Genomic DNA, 22207 nt, shown 5'->3' on the forward strand with positions numbered 1-22207 from the left:
GCGTCATTAGTGTGTCATGTGTTTTCACACTGCAGATGGACCAGACTATGGTTCAGTTGGGTCTTCTTTTGGTCAGACCAAATTTTGGTCTTTTGGTCCAGGCTTACTCAGGATGCACACAGGCGTGGGTGACTTAAAAGGTTTTGGAAACCACTGTTTTTAGCTCTGATCTGACCTCAACCAGTGCTTTTAGAGGACGGTCCACTGACTTTATCCACCAAGTTTGATTGAAATTGCTCAATGTGTTTTGAAGATATCACCATGGACAGCAGATAAACTTTGAGTTTCGTTTCATGTCATTTCATTTAATTTATTTGTGCAAGGACAGCATACAATTTCATTATGCTCATTGAGCAGAGATGTTTGTACCAGATTATAGCTGCAACAGCTAATTTCCATCTGTAGTCCTTGAGGGTCAGGGGGATACACATAGGACTATTAAATACATCACAAACAACACCTACAAAATATGTAATACTTAATAGTTTGACCTTGACATGACCCAGTTGTTGGGAGGACAGTCCATTGAGCCTACCCACTTATAATTTGTCAATTTGCATTATATGACTCTTGAGAATTTAGAACTTTGTCCTCCTGAAAAGATATCGGCATCGCCAAACACCTCTGTCCAGTGACCTCTTGACCTCATAAGCTCTCTCCAGGCATCTCTCAAGACAACAACATGAACGTCACTGCTGAGATAAGCGACCGTTTCTGCAAGTTCAACACTTTCGCCACATACAGATAAACATCTGATGGAATCAGGATCTTAGTCCTGATACAGGACAACTGCAAACACAGACTCACCACCAAAGAGTCCAGCTATGTGCGTTTCTGTGAGACGCCATTGAAGGCTTAGGAATGTGGAATGTTAACCTTTATAGAAGTAGGGATGTGGCTACAGTCAGACCTCGAATAGAAACTGCATGATGATAGAAACACATCTTTGTTATAACGCCACATTCCATCATTACTGATGTTCTATGTTCACGACCCGAGCTTGTGCTCATAAACGCCTGAAGGTGATCATCTCTGATCATCTGATTTGGCTCCAGCCACTGAACAAACATCCTGTCCAGAGTTACTCTGACAGTTTAGTGAATGCAACACAAGTTCCTACAGTTTAACATGTTTAATCCACAAAGAACACCTTTAACAAATCAGGCATGGCTGCCAGCCTGTGAAAATGTGTGCAGTGGTTTGGTGGTTTTATTGGAGGAACTGCCTTCAGGCAGAATGTGGTGGATTTCAGTTTCAGGGCTGTTTTTCTCGTGACATTACAGGTACAGAGGCATCATCTCCCCTCCGTTCTTAGCAGCTCTACTTTTATCATTTATGCCCTGTGAAATCCATTTTTTGTTCTTGTAAACAGCTGAGTCTGTTTCTTTGTTGGGGTCTCGTTGCTCTGCCCACCAAGTCAGACAAATGTCACACCTTTAGGCCACTTAAAGGAACCATGATGAGTTCTGAAAGGTTTTTGATTTCACTCTGGGGTCCGCAGAATGGCAGGACGACACCACAACTATCCAATCAATTAGATACAAGGTTTGCAACGAGGATGAACTCTTTTTCAGGTTACCTGCAGATGAAGAAAAAGGAGAACCCCCACCCTAAAACACAGGGCTATTTATTGACTGTGTGAAAACAAATTCTTAGTTCTGGGCTAGCAGTTAGCCAGGGAGTTTTCCTGTAGGAAGAAAAGCTGAACTAGCCACTAAATAAGACAGACCTTGTAGGAGCATACACAATGTCAAAGGCTAAAAAAGGGCGTGGTCTGCAGTAATCCATGGTGCCCTGGGCAAACACTGTTAACCCTACCATTGACAATTGCCGCTGTTCTGCAGAAGGCTTTTACAAAAGTTCCACACAGTGGCTGTGACCTTTGACCTCCAAATCAATTGGCTTCTTGGGGTCACCATGCCTAAGACACATACCAAGTTTGGTGACAACCAGACAATTAGGACGGAAGTTATTGCACTCAATTTTTTTTTTTAAGAAAGTGTGCTCCAGTGAACCTGACCTTGACCTTTTGACTCCTAAACCAATAGGGTTCTTCAGGTCAATATATCTAACATACATACCAAGTTTGGTGAAAATTAGTAAGTTAAAAAAGAAGCTATTGCACAGACAAGATTTTCATAAAGTACGCTCCAGTGACCTTGACCTTTGACCTTTCAACCTCAAACCCAACAGGCTCCATGGGGCCACTATGCATAACTCATATATATGAGGTTTGGTGACAATCAGGTAATAAGGATATACGGTATTGCTCTCACTAGATTTTTATAAAATATGCTCAAGTGACCTCGACCTTTGACCCCCAAAGTCAATAGGCTTCATGGGGGTCAATATATCTAACGCACACATACTCAGTTTCTTGACAATCAGGCAATTAGGAAAGATATTTGCGCAGACAAGGTTTTTATAAAGTATGCTCCAGTGACACTGACCTTTGAGCTTTTCACCCCAAGCCAATAGGCTTCTTGGGGTCAATATACCTAACATATATACCAGGTTTGGTGAAAATTGGTAAGTTAAAAAAACAAGTTATATTGCACGCAAGATTTTTGCAAAGTATGCTCTTGTGACCTTGACATTTGACCCTGAAGTCAAAAGGCTTCTTGGAGTCAATATATCTAACACACATACCCAGTTTGGTGACAATCAGGCAATTAGGAAAAAACGTTTGTGCTCACAGATTTTTAGAAAGTACGCTCCACTGACCTTGACCTTTTGACCCTAAAACCAATAGCTTCCTTGGGGTCATTATGCATAATGCATATAGCAAGTTTGGACACAATCAGACAGTTAAAAAAGAAGTTATTGCACAAACAACATTTTTACAAAGTATGCTACAGTGACCTTTGACATTTCAATCACCAAACCGATAGGCTCCTTGGGGTTGCTATGGATAATGCATATACCAAGTTTGATGACAATCAGGCCACTACAAGTGAAGTAATCTTGTTCACAAGTGAAATGACTCACTCCCCACATGGAGTGTGGCGTGTGGTGACACATTCAACAAGCGAAATCAAGTCAGACAAACCAAACCAGGGAAAAAATCTGGAAGGTTTTGCACGGGTGGGTTAGACATCACTCACCTGAGGAGCGGTCACCACAGATGGCGCAGATGTGCTTTGTGAGTGACAGGGCCGTGACTGACGGCTGAGTGGGAACCTTCCTCACACCGTTCAGACCCAGCGGGGGTTTAATGTCCTCCGTGCTGCTCACTGAGTTCATCGGAGAGTTCAGCTGGAACATCAGCACACACAAACACACACAGCGGCAGGTCACAATGCAGCACAGCTCAACTCCAAACGTTACGAGAGACAAGCACGTAGCTTAGCCGCCGCGGGACAGTTAGCTAGCTGCTGTTCATAGCTGAGGAATGAAAGGTGAAGTTACCTATATCACGTTTAAATCCACTGCTTCACCGTTTAATTCCTCAACTTTTGACTCAGTTATCTGGACTATTTTGTTTGACATCCTAATAATTGGCAGGATTTTATAGTGGCCGTGAGAAGCCGCAAAGCTACATTCACCTGCATTCTAAAACAGTAAGTTGCATCAACAAAAGCCTTGCATTTTGACGAAATGTTTGCAAGAAATATAACCTATAGCACATTTGTTCACGTCAGCTGCAAAGTCATACAAAAACATGTTGCAAAAGAATCCACAGCACAACAGAAGTACTAACAAGACAAAGAGACACTGATGGCTGGACGGCTTTTACTGAAGGACTGTTCAGTGCACTGCAAAAATAACACCAGAAAATACAGCTATCTTAAGAGCAAAATCATGAATAAAGTAAATATAAATTAGTTCTACCTAGGAGGTATGCGCTATAGCATAAAGATGACAGAACGGCGAGATGCACTGACCAGTCTGTCCGTAACTGCTTTGTGGTCATCTATAACATGATTTTTAAATTTGCAGCAGATACGTGATCAAATCTGTTGCACATGTTGTGCATATTTGTGTTCTCTGTGATTGTAAGCATTTTTCTTAATGCAACTAGCTGAAGAACTGATGCAGGATTTTTCAGTGTTTCCCCCATTTGTAATGTTATCTTCTTAATATGGAATTGTTAGGGCCTCTCAGCCACTGCACCATCCCCATTTAAATGACATTTCCACATACTTTACAAGTTATGTTTGGATCCATACAGGCGGTTATTTGGAAGTAGCCAGGTACGTAGGTCGGGGGTGGGGGGGTTCATTCCTCCCTACTCTGTACCTCCAGCTGGTCAGCAGCAGTGGCGACAGCGTTTCATGTCCTCTTTCCGTGCTGCGCTCCTCCCTCCTGTTTCCCTCTGATTCAGATCTAAATCTGGCGCAGCAGGATCCTGCACCGCTCCACCCCAGGAACTCTTTTATTCATGCTCTCAACAAGCCCCGCTGGCTCTGAGACGTTCAGCGCTAACACTGCCACAATGTAAAATTCAACAGAACGGTGGAATAAAGAGACGCCGTTTGTTCCAGCTGAAGCTGCACCGCTGCCCTCACACACCGACACGATTCATTTCAAAGTGGTAAGGAAGGGAAGACTAATTATTATAATGAGTTGGACGCTGTTTCCAGAGGAGATAAATGCTGGAGGGGGCGGTATATAAATTATCTTTAAAAGACAAAACTTATCCGATGGAGAAGAATCATGAAAACCACTAAATATACAGTTGTGCTCAAAAGTTTATATACCCTGGCAGAATTTTTGCTTTTTTGGCCATTTTTAAGAGAATATAAATGACAACACAAAAACTTTTCTTTTCATGCATTAGTGTTAGTGGATAGTGGTTGGGTGAAGCCATTTATTGTCAAACAACTGTTTCCTCTTTTTAAATCATTAAATTTTCACTTTATAAAACTTCAGACATGTCGTTAATTTAAATAACTTGTCCAAAATTAGTTTGGTTAAAATTCTAACCACAAGTTAAAACTCTATGCCTCTGGATGACTTGGGTGATATTGCCAGTGTATTAGTATGGCGTCAAAAGAAATGAGTTTTTTTCTTTTCTATGACCAGTTCTCCTTTGCCTGCAGAGGATAGAGCAGTTTATTCTGGAACAAGCTCTTCTCTGTTTGTAGAGGATAGAACTGTGCATCTACTGCAAAAAACTACATCTGCAAAAATGTTTGCGGTCTAAAAATGATCGGACCAAAATTTATCGGAAGATAATTGGTCCAATGATGGTTTTCAAAGTTATCTGAAAAGCTAATCCGATAATGAAAACATTATGTTCGATAATTAGCAGTTAGCGGAACTGTGCCGACCACTGGTGACCGGCACTGGTTTTTACTGGCTTCCATTGCTAATGCTACTCCAGATGCACATGAAGAATGAACGTGGTGGACCTTGAACCTGGGACCTTTCCGGGGAAGCAGGAGTGCTAACTGCTGCTCCACCATGCAGGTAAAAAAAGTCCAAGTGCACACATAGAATATTTTACACACATCTATTTTCTGTGGTTCCAGCCATCCATCTGGTTTTGAAAGACATCAGCTGGAAATCCTTTTTAAACTGGCGCAAAGTTAGAAAAATATCAGGGCTCTTGTCTACATTTTGCTTGAAGCTACTGAGTAAAATATTCCATTCCCAGAGGTTTTACCATGACGTCAAAATGGAATTTCTGGATGTCTTGAGCATCACTTTACACACACTTCGGTGAAATTGAGCATTACATATGTGGTGTCACGGGACCTGGACTTGGAAACGAGACTGGAATTTACAATGAAGCTGAAGTGGGTTTGACCTTTTGGCTGCTTTTGAACGACTACACCAGAGGGTTCAGCAGGTTGAAAAGAGTCAAACCTCCACGACAAGAAAACCTTCACTTCACACCCTGTTTGCTCAAACCGTCATATGAATTTATTGCTTTCCAACTTGCTGGTGCTTTGTGGAATTTTCATTTTCAAGGTGCTTCCCGCTGAGCTTCCCTGATACTCGTTCACAAATTATTTCATTTAGAATTTGGTGGAAATAAGAATTTTTTTTTTGCAACTTATGCATATCTTAGACTAATGATGCAGGACGTAATCCAGAAAAAACATAACGGCACACGAGGCAGAATTTCCAATGTGCTAGTATGGTATTACCAACAAAGTCACATTCTCACTTCCATGGACACACATCTCGGAAGGTCATGGCCTATAAAATCAGAGTGTGCAGATCAAGGTTTCTCATGAATGTGATCTAGCATGCAGTTTAATGATTTAACCTGCTGGACCTGTACCATAAGATGTGTGCAACAGCAGAATAAATCACAGAAAAACCTTAAAGTCAGGTGGAGAGGAAGCCAGGGAAGAAAAGCTCACACTGGTGTTCTACAACCAGCCGTCTTCTGGATTATTTGAAGACTTCTTCTAGTCCAGAATAAAATGGTGCAATAGCCAATTCTTGCAAATACAAAATTATGAATCAGTTTCATAACAATAGACAGAACTGGACTAATCAATGCTATCAGTTGAAAAATTACTTAAGACTGACATTAATAATGGCGGCCAATGATTTATGAACATTTATTCTGTTCAACGTTAACCTTTATATCAGTAAGCTTGCACATTGTGGAGCCAGTTTGGAAAAGTTTCCAGTTACATGGAACACTTCCACCAGACACCAAGATAACTTGGCAAGAGTCAAACTCAGCTGGGCAAGGTCCCTTTTGACAATGCCGAGCTAACGGGTCCTTGGTGACCCTCTCGGTCTTTGCTAATCTGCAGCCTTCGGATCAAACGTAGGTATATTATAGGTGGGATGACTGAGTTAGAGGTGGCAATGGTGCCCAAACCCCTGCAGCTGGCCCTGAGCAAGAACTCGAAGTAGCATGAGTGGAGATATGTTCAGTCCATTGGATGTTTTCAATGCTATAAAGAACCTTAGACTCAAAGCCGCTAAGCTGTATGGTGACAATCTGTACAGCAGCTTGCTGTCCAACACTCAATGACATAAATGGCCAATCAAAATATGAGTCAGAACTTTATGAAATTTACCTACTTCTCACTGAAACTGATATGGATGACTGATAGAATTACTGACGATTCCGAAAATTTTGTTATCAAACCCTTATAACAAAGACGTAAATAAATGTGAACTTTATTGTAAACGCTATAAATATAAAGAAAATGCAAATACAAGATTTAAATAAAATAAACATTTTTATGCAAAAGGTAATGTAGCAAACATATTGTCTGCATTATAAACATCTTTGTAAACACTGTATTCATTATTGTAAACACATGAAGTCAATAATAATATTGGTAACAATAAATTAAAACAAACTTGCAACCTTTATTTAACATGTGTTTGGAAGCCTGCAGTTACAATGAACAATGAAACACACCCACTCTTTTTTTTACAAGGCTCATTCAGTTTTTATGTCCTGTAGTTAACGTGACCATGGGGTGATGGGGTCCCAGCCATGCTTTACAGCATGGTGAACAATGCCATTGGTGCACCCTCAGCCAAAGTGTGTTTCTGCATTGTTTATGTGGGAAAATAAAAATTCTCATCGCAGCAAAAATAATGTTCATGACAGGCTGGCCGATATTATCGTCAGGCTCCAGCTGAAACTTGGACTTCCTACTCTTTATGACACTACGAGCAGGCTGTCAGGTGATTGAAACACCACAAGGCAAAAACACCACAAGGCAAAAATCTCTCACGTGAAACATGAAGAAAACACTGACACAATGCCAAAGCAGAAAGAAAAGTGCATTGTTTTTTGGAACTCGACAAGATACATCCACGTTTGCATGTACACACACATGCACGGAGAGTCCGTGAGGTCTTACCTCAGTTTCAACAACTTTGTCCCCTGCAGCACAGTGCTAACAAAGCAGTCTCCTCAACCAAGAGCGTCTCTATCAAACCCTGTGTCTGTCTGACACAGGGTACTGTTCTACTCAACAGTCTATTTTCAGTCAACCTGCAACTTAATCCCAGGAACACTGATGCCAATGCTGGGCCGGGGTGGGGGGACTTTCTTTCTCTTCTGCCCCATTGAGGTGGAGACAAGTCGGGGGATTAAGGAAGCTCAGGACTGCTTCTGAAAATAGACTACATCCCCCTCCTCTAAAACATGCGTGACCCTTCACCAGCTTTAATGCCAGCTGTGGGCATCAGGAACATCTTGGGAAAGCCCAACACAATGGTGTCCTAACTTTTTTATTATTATTTTGAAGAAGAAGTAGGAGGAGCAACTTTCACTCAGCAGAACATACCAAGGTGTAGGGACTGGGAGCCAGGGGATGAGGGGAGGTTTACATCAAAGATAGGAAATGTAGGACATAAGATTCCCTGCAGTGCAACATATAGAATGAACACTGGAACGCCGTAGCTGCTGTTACACAACTGTCGCCGCAAACATTCGATTAGCACATTGCGTGCAGTCAGGGTCACCTTCTGCTCGAGGGCGTCGCTCACAGCACACCACTGACAGCGCACGAATCCTGAAATACTTTTTAACACAAAAACACAATGAATTAACTTGTGCTCAAAAGCGTTTTATCAGAGAGTACATTGAAATTTTACAAACAAATGGACTGAATCTCAAACTAACACCAAAATAATTAGTGGATTAACTGACAAATCAACAGCCATGTTATTATTTAACAATCTGAATAAATCATTAATGTCAAACAAACGTATGAGACGATCAATCAGTTGGATGAGATCACAGTTTTTTTTTTTGTCACAGACTGGGTCATTTTTCAGATTGGCAAACAAAAAAGTGGAGAACAATACAGCTTTGCTTCCAAAAATCGAGGAAAGTGTTTTTTTTTTTCGCCCCTGGAGTGCAGTGAATTCCCAGACACCTGAGTTCCGCTCACACTCAGCCTCAATGGGCTAAGGGTGGCAAAACACAGCGCATACTCAGTCCTCAATTCCTGATATTTTGGAGCGATTCCTTCCATGCTTGGACCCTGACATGCTTAGAGTCTCCACCAGGCTGCCTCCAGACAGACACGAGGTGGCAGAGACTGTCTGCTTTTAACATGCTCCGTCCACGTAAAGACACATATCTGCTTTGATTTCACTGCAACACCGCAGCAATGTTTATGCAATTATTACTTTTAAACAATTTGTCATGGCAATAAATCCAGATTTTGTGCAATTAAATACACCGGACAATTAAATTAACCCCCAGTTCATATATGTGTATGTGTGTGTGTGTGTGGGGGGGGGGTCCTCAGTTATGGCCTGTTATACCGCCACTAACGAAACAATTCATTTTAATCATGCTAGCACACCACAGCAAGCAAGCAAAAATGATTAAAAAAACATCTTGTGTTAATGCAAGTGGTGTGAACTTGCTCAGGTGATCCCAGGGCAGTGTACAGACACAAGGGGGTGCTAGAGGACCAGATCAGTCAGAGAATGTGGGAAACAGAGGCTGAATACAGGATTTTGAATGTTAAGTGTCAAGTTTCTCTCCGAGTAATGGTTAGGCAACTTAAAGACATAGGGGTGGGTGTGGGGGGGCATGAAGCCTGTCCCTGAGCTGACCAGATGTAAACCACATAGTGCTCCCTGAGGGGGTGAGTTCCAGTAAATACAACAGAAACCTGACCACAGAAAGAGTGAAGGCAGAAAAGAATGAAAATGTCATTGTTCTTTGTATGATTTTGGTTCTGCATCGTGGTTCCTTTGAGTCGAGTGAATAATCTTCACAGAGGAGCGGGTCTTTTAAACCATTAGTATGCTGCGTCAGCACACAGTGGTGGAGAGAAAAAAGGAGAAGAAGAAGAAAAGAGGCATTCCCCAAGTGAATCCAGGAGAAAAGAAAAGAAAGGTGGAGACGGTGGAGGCCTCTGCTTAAGACGGGCTTAGCTCGTTTTCAGCGCATCAGAGCGCCGGCTTGGCTCATAAATACACTTCAAAAGGAGACATCAAAACCTCACGTCGCACTTCTCAATGCACAAACCTTGTGTGCTTTTCAGTTCAAGGGCACGTTTCTCACATAGAAAGTTATCTTTCAAAGTCTTCTTTCAAAATGCGGCGGCAGAAAAGTGTTCCACTTTACAATCCACGATCTCTGATCTCAGTCGTCAAAGTGGATCAGTTTTTGCTCCAGAACAATTCATTCTTGTAACTTTAATTTACATTTGCTTCAAGGCAAGGACACATATGTTCAAAAAAGAAAGAAAGGGGGATTCTGCAGAAATGTGAGTGGATCTCCGGTTGATGGGGAACAACAGCACCCGAAACACCTTCTCACTGAGAGAGGTGAGGAACTCGATCGGGTCATGATGTCAGTGATAACCCCACGTCACCTTTCACCTCTGACACCTCTGGAAGACAATCACTTCCTTCGCAAAACAAACTTATCTCAAAAGTCTCTTTCAGATGTGTACCTTAATCAGTAAATTTACTCCTAGCCTGACTCCACAGTGTTCCATTTGAAAAGACCATGAGTGGTGTTTCTGCAGAAGAAAATCTAAATCACACAAGTGCTAATTTGTAGTTTAAAATGGAAAAATACATAATTGTTGCTGCAATATGAACATGGGATACATTTGGCATGTTCCTCCAGAGAACAAAAAACAAACAAACAAAAAATCCAAAAACAAATATAACAATAATAATACAAATGTATTTATGAATCCAATGATGCGGCGTGTACGGACAGCATTTGTCAGACAACAGAATTAGGAAGCAAAATTTCATGTTAAGGAACAATACACAATGAAGAACACAAAGTAGTGATGACGAGATGAAGCCTTGTTTAAGTGTAAAAGCCTGGAGACTTCGAGCCTCCTAGCCAATTGCTTCATCAAAAGCTACATTATGTTAAGCCTCATTTAACAGCTCTTTAGAGACTACAGACATCTACTGGTCAAACAATGTATAGCACAGTTTCTATGATATTATAAACTGGAGGCCACACAGCATAGTTTCTGTTAACATGTAACAGCAAACAACATTACAGTCATTATTGTTCATCAATAGACACAACAACAATTGTTTATCATATTAACTGAGAATTGGATTATTTTAATTCAAATTTTGTGACAAAAATGTAATTTAATTAACGCTGTGTCACTGGCAGTCACCTTGAGTTTTACGTCACTGTTTTACTCACTGGGATAGGAAAAGTAAAAATGTTGACCCACTTATCTCATGGGCAAGTACTTCAAAGTGCTTAATGTCAAAGCCTGTATTCAAGATGTGGTGGATGAACCAGTGATGCCTCCAAGATGAAGTTTTGATCAGAGATTTACTCAGAAATTGGAGAAAGAAGTCTGGATAGTTTGCTCCCCTGGCAGCATACACTGGTACTGCAAGTAGACACATCTGCCACAGTACTGAACCACTTTGGATCCCAGATGGCAACCAGCCAGGCAGACAACTGGTCCATCCCCACCTCTTGAAAGTAAGCATCTACATGCCACAGCCATTTGAAATTCGCAACTTCCCTTGGGGTTCTCTGGGTGCTGCAATTCTCAACAATGAGGAACACACGTGTGCTGGATCATGACCAGAGAAATGCACCACATGCCCAAAATACTGATGTTCCCCCAAGATGCAAGGGATACTCCCCATCTGAGTGTCACTGAGTAACTGCTTGTTTGACAGAAAGTCATTCCAGTGGCACCAAAGGATCCTCCAAAGGGGTCTAGTACCAAAGACATCCAGTTGTCTCCTTAGGTCACTGGTTTGTGTCAAAGCAAGCACCAGGACACTAAAGACTCCGACCTTCATTCTTCTGCATACAGCAATTAAAATGTGACCGCATTCCAGCAGCTGGAATGTGGAGTATGTGAAACTTTGGTGAATGAATGAATTTATTTGGCACACACAGACCAAGAATAACAAAGTAAACTTAGGAAAAAAAAAATCCAACAATGCACCCGTGTGCCGGAAAGGGTGTAGGCAGAAGCAAAAGCTTATAAACACCCACCCCTCTAACCAAAAAAATAAAAAAGTATACATATGGATATAAAAATATACATGTACCCGTGATAACAAATACAAAATATAAATTAATCACTGAACCAAAATTCCAAAACACAAACAAGCAAACATGAGTACACCAAGCTCAAACCCAAAACAAAATCGATAAACCTGATTCATCATGCTATAACAGGTAATTAAGTGATTTTTGTAGAGCCTTCGGTTGTGTCTGAAAGTCAAAATGAAACCAGGTTTATAACAACTCTGCAACCCGCACGTGGGAAAGACATGGAGGAATGACTGTGTTGCATGTCAGTGTTATCTGTGCGCGTATTAGCAGAAAGGAATTGGGTTTCACACAGGAGGCGTGTTAATGGACTCACTCTTCTGTGGCCTTCAGGGTAGGACAGCCTATGGGATTGATTACAGCACTGTTACGAGTCTGACAGACACCTGTTTGAAGGCACCGACTTCACAAACAAACACAAGTCAGCAGACACGTGGGCGCGACACCCACAGCGCAGTAAACACTTCATTCAGCAGCTCAGTTATTTGCGGGTCGTCTGTAAATAGGATGGTCATGTGACTTTAAATCTAAAGTCAAAGTTGGGGGGGGGTGTTGATACAGGGAGGAAAAGCTAGCTGGAATCTAAGCCAGTTAATAATAATTTATAATAAGCTTCTCAAACAATAAAATCTGCTCTTTTTCAGGTATTTTATTTTACCCAACGGACTGACAGAGGACCACTGAGGTTATCCGATTGCCCCGTCTGTCCATCTACAGGCAATATTTCAAAAACTGCCGGACTGACTTTTATCTGTTCTTGCAGCAGAGTCTAGACCAGTGTTTCCTAATCCAGGACCCAAAAGTACTGCAGACTGTCCATTTCTCTTTGCTTGAAATAATGAGCAGAATCAGGTGTGTCCCAGCCAGCTGACGACTGGCTGGTCATAACTGACTTAGCTGATCTGTTCCAACGTATACACTCACGGATTTATGAAACCGTTGCGTTAGTGTGCACTCACAGCATCTCTTGGATGGAGAAATTTGGCAAATGTACATCATATTCAAGACCAGCCGCCATATTCCTGACCAACCTTCACCAAAATCTTCAGCTCACTCGGAGTCTATGGACATCTCCTAGTCAAATGACATACAGCACAGTTACTGTGATACTCATATTATATGCTGGAGGCCACACAGCACAGTTTCTGTGGACATGCAACAGCAAGCAGTACACATTTTTGAAAATATTTTTCAAACTTTATTTTGGACACATTGAGTGAGAGAAACCAGGGAAACAGAAATTAGCATGTGCTTAGCATCTTAACCCCCACAGCTAGCAGCACTCCAATAGCTCACACTATTGTAGTCATCACTGACAAGACATATATTAACTTTTTTCCCACATGAACTGAGACCGTAACTGAACATTTAAGTCAAATTTTAAAAAAATACAACATAATCAATGTGAACCTCACAGCACTGGTGCTCATTCATCTTGGCTTCACCACTTTGTTGTACTCAGCACATTAAGGCGAGCCTTTATTTTTGTGGTTAATCTGTATTATATTTTGTTAATGTCAAAGCCTGGGTATGTACTTTAAATTGTTCCCCCCTCCTCACATTTTTTGCCAGATTAAAAAGGATTAATTCATTATTTATTTTATTTTATTTTTAAAAAGGTACACTCTGTGAGTTTCTGTGTAGGCTCTCAGTTGTCCAGGTGGTTTCCATTGTAGAGAAGCTTGAATCTTCGACTGGACTGGGTTGCTTGACGCGAAGACATTTTGCTTCAAATCGCATAAGCTTCCTCAGCTAAAATTCTTGCTCTGCTAGTCTGACTTCTGTCTGACCCTTGTCGAGAAGAACAAACAGAAGCCACATGGTAATGAGTCATTCACGTCATCAGGAGAGGCGTCAGTCCCATCGTTAGGAGGGACAGCTACCCTGTCATTAGGAGGGTGCTAACTAGAGCACAATATGTGCTAATTAAAGCAACTGTTTAATCACTAGCCAATAGCAGTCTGCCTCTCGGTAGGAGGCTTCTGGTTAGGTTTAAAACTCCAGCTTTTGTGGCTTCTGTTTGTTCTTCTCGACAAGGGTCAGACAGAAGTCAGACTACCAGAGCAAGAATTTTAGCTGAGCAAGCTTCTATGATTTGAAGCAAAACGTCCTCGCATCAAGCAACCCAGTCCAGTCGAAGATTCAAGCTTCTCTACTACACTCTGTGAGAGTGGACCATTGGCATTGCAATATTGGCCGTAACATGCAACAGGATGAGGTTAAAATTTTCATAGTTACCTGCTAAATTATATTTGGAGGGGTGGGGGGCAAAGCTAAGAGCCACACAAGCAGATTGTTTCTTATGCCATGTTCACATGTTGGCATGAGGAAAACCAACACAGCAGTGGTGAATTTCTGTCGTCTGCAGCAGCAGACTCTCAGTGATGTCATGAGGTATAGACATTTTTATAATGCTAACCACACATACAATAATTTAATTAATTGAAAGATAGAACAGCATTTTGCACAGTGTCATATTAAAACAGGAAACCCTTGCTCTGATGGCAGCTTAACAAGTTCACTTTTTGTGAGGTTATAAATCAATTCCTTTCTGAAACGTCACACAAATTATTCATGTTTACCTGTTTAAAAACAGGCAACTCTCTGCACTTAAGTAAATCTCTCGCTGTCGGTTCTTCCTCTTTGTTAAAGATAAAACAACTCTGGGTTGTCCTTGTCACTGCGGTAGTCAGGAAAAGTTAAAAAGTTTTAACTTTTGACTGCAAGTGCTGTTACGATGCTCGGCTGCCACATAGCCAGTGGTGGCATAATTTTCCATCAACCTCTCTTTGAACATAATGAACATCCAGTTTTACGTCTGCTGTTTACTGCCGACATGTGAATGCCCCAGAGGCATGACTTTAAAAAATGTATCACATGGGGTTTTTTGAGGGGGTACAAAGTTTATCCTCTGTATTAAGATGCTAAGCTTGCTGATGTACTGTATATACTGTATTTTCTGGGGTGTAATTTAGGTTCCTAAATGATTAATGTTTTAATTTAGGATATTTGTGCACTGTTGTATTACATTTTTATTATTGTGATTGTTGTTAATAATAACAACAACAATCACAACAACAGCAGATACTCCAACATTTCTAAACTTAGATTTGATGGCTTATTTTATTTGAAAAATGAATGACTTTTTTGATAAAAAAAAAAAAAAATTCCACTTTAAAAACCCAAAGAATATTTTGCAGTTCTTGGCCTTTAAGTCAATACACACACACACACACACACACACACACACACACACACACACACACACACACACACACACACACACACACACACACACACACACACACACACACACACACACACACACACACACACACACACACACACACACACACACACAATTGCCCTGATGGAGCACAGCTTTCTTCCAGAGTGAATAAAATTAAAAATTTAATAGGATTCCTCCTGTATTCATTACTTGGCAAAAGCTCTTTCTAGGTAGGCCATACAATGGCTTATTAATGATTTAATACACACATCATTAAGCATTAATAGCTTAATTAGTGTAAACTTCTAAATCCTTCCTAAGTCTGCCTGATTGTGAACTGGCACTGTGCAAATTGTCAGTCAGCTGTGATAAAACGCTCGCTGTTCTCTCTTGGTGGGTAGAATTTAGTGGAAGGAGACATTTTTCTCGACAGCTCTGGGGTTTCCAGCACTCACCCCATGCTGTGCCACAGCAGATAAAATAAATTTCCGCCAGTATCACTGGTGTGTCTGTGGGTTTTGACAGAAACGTTTGTAACAGCGACAAAAGGATATTAAGATGATCAGCGGTATGTAAGTGAAGAGAGCCGCGAGGCGGCGAAGTGGGAATACGCTGTCGTCTCACCTCCACATGGCAGCATCTTTCTGTGCATTTGTGTCTAACTGTTTGTGATGTGTGTGGGAATGTGGCTGCACAATGAGCGTGTCCAAAGTATACATAAGGGCGTGTGCTTTTTGTCATTTTTCCATGCATGTGCTGCTGGTTGAAGCCGAACATTTGTTAGAACCATGTATGAACCTTTATTTTAATTTAATATAATTTGTAGGAGTGACCGTGTCTCAGGCTATAAAACGGGTTGCCCATTTGCTGTAGGGAGATTGGTTCAATCTCCGTTTGCTGGTATGTGCACGTTTTCTTGAGTGTGACACTGAACCCTGAGTAAGTGTGAAGCATCATCCTGAAGTACTTTGAGGTTTTCTTCTCAGACAGAAAGGCGCTCTATAAAATTTCTTTATTAAAATCTCCACCTCGCTCATTAATTCTGCTCAAGCAATCTGGGCTGATGAAATGTGAGATTTCCAAAACGTATAGCTGTAAAACTAGAAGGTGTAGTTCGCAGACCACAAACGTCTGCCAGGGTAATAAAAGCCAAAGATTATAACCTCCACCAAGTGTGCAGCACAGTCTATGTGAAAGACTTTGTGATGTCATAAAGCCAGTACCTGAAATACCATGAAAGAGATTAATTGATAAAAGATTCTGTCTCAGATTTGAATTTTAACCATTTCTTGCTTGACACAAGGGCCAAATCTCAACAAAATAGTCTCACAATCCTTCCTGCACTTTTAGGTTATGTGTACAAATTCAGGCAGGAGCTCAACAGCTAATATTGCTCAATATGAGCCTTTCATGAAACAAAATGGTATGGCAGTTATTTTTGCTGATATGAAAACTTATTTTACAGAATAAACAATGCAGAAAAAGATTCTGGCTGTTAGAAATGGTGTCATTCTGCAGTTCCTCAGCACACGATCTGATATTGTGTACAATGCAATCAAGCATGGCTGTGACCCCATCACCCCCTGGTCACATTAGCTACATGAGATGGAGGCAAAGCTACAAGCTGGCATTTATTTTCAATCAGAGTGAGCATTTTATAGCAACAAGAGGTCAGTGGTCACTATGCTGCCAGCCATTCTGGGCCAAAAATACAAAAGAAATCTATTTTATGCAAATATTGAGCAATGCAATGACTCCCGATCTAAGTGAAGGCAGCATGACATACATTGGTTGGTTATTGCGAACATTTATAGTTATTCATAATAAAGTTCTTGTTTAAGATTTAAAACATCAAGCCTCAATTAGATTTCACTGTCATAAGGGTTTGATAAAATGTTGGGGATCATTGCAAATATTACTGTACATATCGGCAGATATATTATTATTGTAAATTTTTTTTATTCCTAGTATCATTATCGGGCTCCCAAAAACGCTAAATGTCAGGCTGTAATTCAGACATGCAGAGGCAGCTATGGGGCAAATGGACCTTTCTTCCAAATCTAAATATTTCACCAGTTGTGCTCATATAAGAGGGATGGAAGCTGACAGCTTTCACAGAGCATCATTTTAAAGAGAACCAGAATGATATGAAGCCAAAGGCAGATGAGAAAACACTTTCACTGTCTCCTTTCAGTTCAGGAAAAAGCTAACAATAATGTTAAATGTATGATACCTCTATAATGTTGGCTCAGACATCCAAAATGACTGGCATGGCCCTTTAAAGTATCAAAACTGACATGTTTCCCCTCTTTATAAAAATTCTCTCTGCCCTGTCAGGGTGCCTTTGAGCAGACATTGGTCAAATGCTTTTATAATTTTAACATTTGAACCTGAAGTCCTAAATGGCAGCTGTCAGTCACAGCAACTAAAAAAAACTCAACCATCTGACACTTTTACAAGCTGCAAAAGTTCAAAATTCTGATGGACAAAAACTTGCATGGTTTTAAGGTAACACACTGTGATATGGTAGAATTCCATCCAAAAGGTAGCAAACACATCCAGGACATTCAGACAGAATGCCCAATTATCTGCAGTAGATATTTGATGTTCTTGCATACATCTGGATTTTAAAGAGAGAGTGACTGAGTCTTTGGCACTGAGACGTGTGCAGTCGATAATGGAATGCTTGAACTCCAGAACATTTTATGGTGAGGTTGGAGATACTTCAGGGTTGATGTACCAATTTCAACTTCAGTATAATCTCTGACTCACTAACTGTACTGGGACTCTAACCTTCAACTCACTAGACTGTATGTGGTTGTTTATCTGACACATTTCTGACACTATCTTCAGACAATTCTTTGTTGTGTTTTTGTTCTATTTTGGAGTATGGCCAAAGAAGATGGTCACTCCACTGAGTCTGGTCTGCTTCAGGTTTCTTCCTATAATCAAAAAACACCAAGGTTCTTTTTTCCTTTACCGCTACCACTGGTGTGCTTGTTCATGAGTTGACTAAGGTCTAGAATTAAACTTTTCCAGAACAAGGACCAATTAACCACTAAAAAAAAAAAAAGATCTCAGATAACTTAACTCTCCAAATATATAAAAACAATTACCACTCCAACAATATTTTACAACCATACAAGTATTACTACCTATTCAAGTCTGGAGTCATTTATAAACAGTTTAAGGAACACTTTTAAGTTAGAACATCATATCAATTTAAAATCTGATATTTTACCACTGTACCCATGGACCTTGAGGGGTCCCTCATGGACTACCAGTGACACCTGTTCCTGCTTTGTGGGACTAAGTGCACAGCTCCAAACGCTGCACAGGTCCCTGACGCGCAGATTTCGGTTGGAATTAATAACTTCAAAGCAAATCACCATTTTAAATCAAATGACACCTCTTTCACGATAATGTTGTAATATAGACAACAAACTACAACAGACCAAAGCGTTTTTTTTCCCCCTCCCAAAATGAGACATCCTCTGTTCTTTATGAATTACACTGACCTTGACTTGCAGGGCAGCCGGCTGTGGGAGCTCAGCTCAGAGGCTATGGAGTTACATTTGTCTCATTAAATATCTAAAAGAAATTCTTTTAACAAAAACTACAGATTTTGTTTATTTGTATTTGTGTCCCGAGTTCTAGGATCCATCATGCACATCAAGGATCCTGTGACCATGTACAGATTTTATTCATTTTTATTTATGTCCAGAGATCAAGGATCCAGTGACCAATTTCATATTTATTCACTTTAAGGCCCAGTAAAATGCTGTTGACATAGAAAACCTGAAAAGCCTACTTTTAGTATAAGGGAATCGATAACGAATCGGATCAATAAGCAGAATCAATAATGGCATCAATATTGATAAGATCTTATCAATACCCATCCCTAATGTCCAGTAGTGGATTTATTTAAGGATTAACACTTAGATATTTCCAGTCGAGTGCAAATGTGATGACCTGTGGCCCACTGGCAACATTTTGACACCACTGAGCTTTGAAAGAATAAAGCAAGCACAGACTAAAGCAGAGGTTACTATCATGCTAGCTAACCATGTTGTGTAATCACTGTTTATATAACGATCCAAAAGCAATCAATATAATCTACACTTAATTTGATATGAGATACAAATGAGAGGAGTACAAATGTTCTCCAACAACCAGGCCAGTGTGCAATTAGCGATGTAGATCAGCTGTGAAAAGGGCTCATCAAGCCAGTTAGTTTAGCAACTTGGAAAGGCTTGGAAGTGCCAATCTCTAATGTGACCAAGTGGAATAAGGTCTACAACTGTGTCAAGTGGGTTTATTTTTACTTCACAGATCACAGACCAACTTGAGCAATGCAACTTTCACAAGTTAAGGGAATGCTACAGTATGTGTCTGTCCACAGACGGGGTTGAGTTACTGTAAGCTCACACCCCTAGTGTGCCCCTGAGGTATTTATTTAAAACACAGAATCTCCAGCCTGCGTCAAGAAGCTGTACTCTGAAACTTAAACCCAACTTTATCGCTATCTAGCCGTCAAAACAGCCACAACGAAGGCCCGTCTCCTGTGTGGCCCCAATCAAACCACGCAGAAATCCCTGGATTATCAAACTATACAACGGCAGCTTTCAAATTAAAAACTCAAACATTGATCTTTAGGGATGATGACGGCTGGATGTAAAATCTGGAGGACTAGGGAGAAAAAATGTTGGCATGCATCCCATGTGTGACATGCATCTTTAAATGACCAAACTACGGTGGCATGTTCAAATTCCATATGGTACATTTAGATTACAGCTGCAACTAACAATTATTTTCAGATTGATGTATCAATTATTTGCCACAATTAATCTATTAATTAAAACCATGCATAAAATGTCACAAAATGGTAAAAAATGTGTTTTCCAGAAAATGAGTATTCCAGAATAGGAGTAAAGAAACTAGTAAAATAAATCAGAAAGTATTCACACTTAAGAAGCTGATACACAATTTGGATTTCAAAAGAAAAAATATTTGAAACGATTACCTGATTATCAACATAGCTGTCAATTAATTTAATAGCCCATTAATAATCAATTAATCATGGCTATTCTAAATGGTAAATGGACTGCATTTATATAGCGCTTTTCCATCTGCTCACTACACACCGGGAGCAATAGGGGATAAAAGGCCTTGCCCAAGGGCCCTTAGTGATTTTCTAGTCAGGCGGGGATTTGAACCCATGATCTTCAGGACTCAAGCCCAACACCTTTTACCACTAGACCATCACCTCCCCCATTCTAATTTAGATGCGAGCATTTACTGCCCCCTGCTGACACTAAGAGGGCACTGGTATTTACCAGCCCTGACTGGTTGTTGCAGGCATCCACTAGGTGTTAGGAATCGAATGCTTTTATTTATTTATTATTATTATCTGTATCACCCCTAAAACCAGCTTTACTTCCCCTCAGTGCAAAAATACTTACCCCCCAAAAATTTCACAAAACTCTTTCCTTCTAACTTCAGTTCCATCCAAAGATCAAGGGTCAATAACAATAAAAGTCTTCGGACTGCATCGTTACTCACTGACGTTTAACGTTTAAACATCCCTTAGTCAGACAAACAATTCCCAGGGATGTTTTGGAGTGGAATGGAATTTGTTCTTTTCTGAAACCTTTGGGAGAGTTTAAGTGTCAAGCAGATGCAGGCGTTCATTTTAAAAATGGCATACAAGCAAATTTTCACATGGCAAATGGGAGCAAAACAAAACTAAAAGCAGAATTTAAAAAGCTGTATTTACGTGACTGGCTTACACAATGGAGACTCAAAAAATGTAAAACAAAAATTTAAGCACCAAAGAAACTTTACAGAAACTTTCAACATGATTTCAATGTTTTGTCACAACATGACAAAACAATTTTTTTTTAAAATGAGAATAAGAACGATAGAAGGCTATGAAAACAAACTGATTCAACACTTGATTTAAATTTTTCAACACAGCATGTCACAATAATGTTCTTTAAATTAAACGCCAAAGAACGCGCAACAAAAACAAAAGGACATTATTTCAACAAGTTAAATTTGGTTGGACTGCACAGAACTCGAGACGGTGCTTCTAACTGCTACCCAGAGACAGCTATCCCTCCCGACCCGATCCATTTGCCGAATGATTGACATTAGAAAGCATTAAATGTTCTCCGGAGAGCCTCCACACAGCCGCATTGTGCAGCCATTACAGTAAGCATGATGTCATGGCGAGTGCTACACGGCAGTCCATCAAAAAACCCCAGCTACAGAATGGACCTTTATTGCTCCCGTACCAGAACGAGGTCCAGTCCACAACTCTCACCTCATCGTTGGTCATCAGCCTCTCAGCAACCCTCCTTTAAATAAACGTCGAGCATGACATCATCACACCACTCCATTTTCTGTAAAACTTTGCTTTTACCTGAACATGAGCACTACCTGTAAAAAAAGATCTTTACTTAAAAAAATTACTTATTCTTTTTGAAAACAACTCAAAATGCTAACCTTCTTTATACAACAGCTTCAACATTAAAATCAAACATTTCTACAACATGACTGAAATGACAAAAATATAAAATATGAAGTTACTCAAGTTCTAGCAAAGTCACAAGTCAGGCCTTGTGACAGACTGGTGACCTATCCAGGGCAAACCCTGCCTCTTGCCCAAGGACTGCTGGGACCGAACAAACACGTGACTCTTAACGAGAATAATTCATGTGAAATCATCAGGTGCCTCTCAGGTCACCGACTCGGATTATCATGATTTTTTTTTTTTTTTTTTTTGCAAGTACCTACATATATCTGATGAAAACATGCAAAATATTTCTGCTTAATTCAAGTAGTTTTTAGATAAAAAATTTTTTAAAGCGTACCCACAATCCTATTTTTTCACTTGCAAATGCATTTTGACCTTTTTTTCCCCCATTTTTAAAAGGCATTATCTCAGCTAAAAAGGCAGATATAAAGCTCAAATTTGGAATACACCCTATTTGGGCACCCCAGATACAGTAGTAAAT

The 22207-nt window shown here is 40.3% G+C and overlaps 1 protein-coding gene across 2 annotated transcripts in view; it reads right to left on the bottom strand.

The window, feature by feature from the left end:
• The window catches only part of rxraa (retinoid X receptor, alpha a), a 234596-nt gene that overhangs the window by 48823 nt on the left and 163566 nt on the right, over positions 1-22207 (bottom strand). For both annotated transcript variants that reach the window (XM_034191948.1, XM_034191949.1), the window contains exon 4: positions 3105-3255. In XM_034191948.1, coding sequence (XP_034047839.1) covers positions 3105-3255 — 151 coding nt within the window. The remainder of the gene's footprint in view (positions 1-3104; positions 3256-22207) is intronic.

Source organism: Thalassophryne amazonica, chromosome 17, assembly GCF_902500255.1.
Source record: "Thalassophryne amazonica chromosome 17, fThaAma1.1, whole genome shotgun sequence".
Lineage (NCBI taxonomy): Eukaryota > Metazoa > Chordata > Actinopteri > Batrachoidiformes > Batrachoididae > Thalassophryne > Thalassophryne amazonica.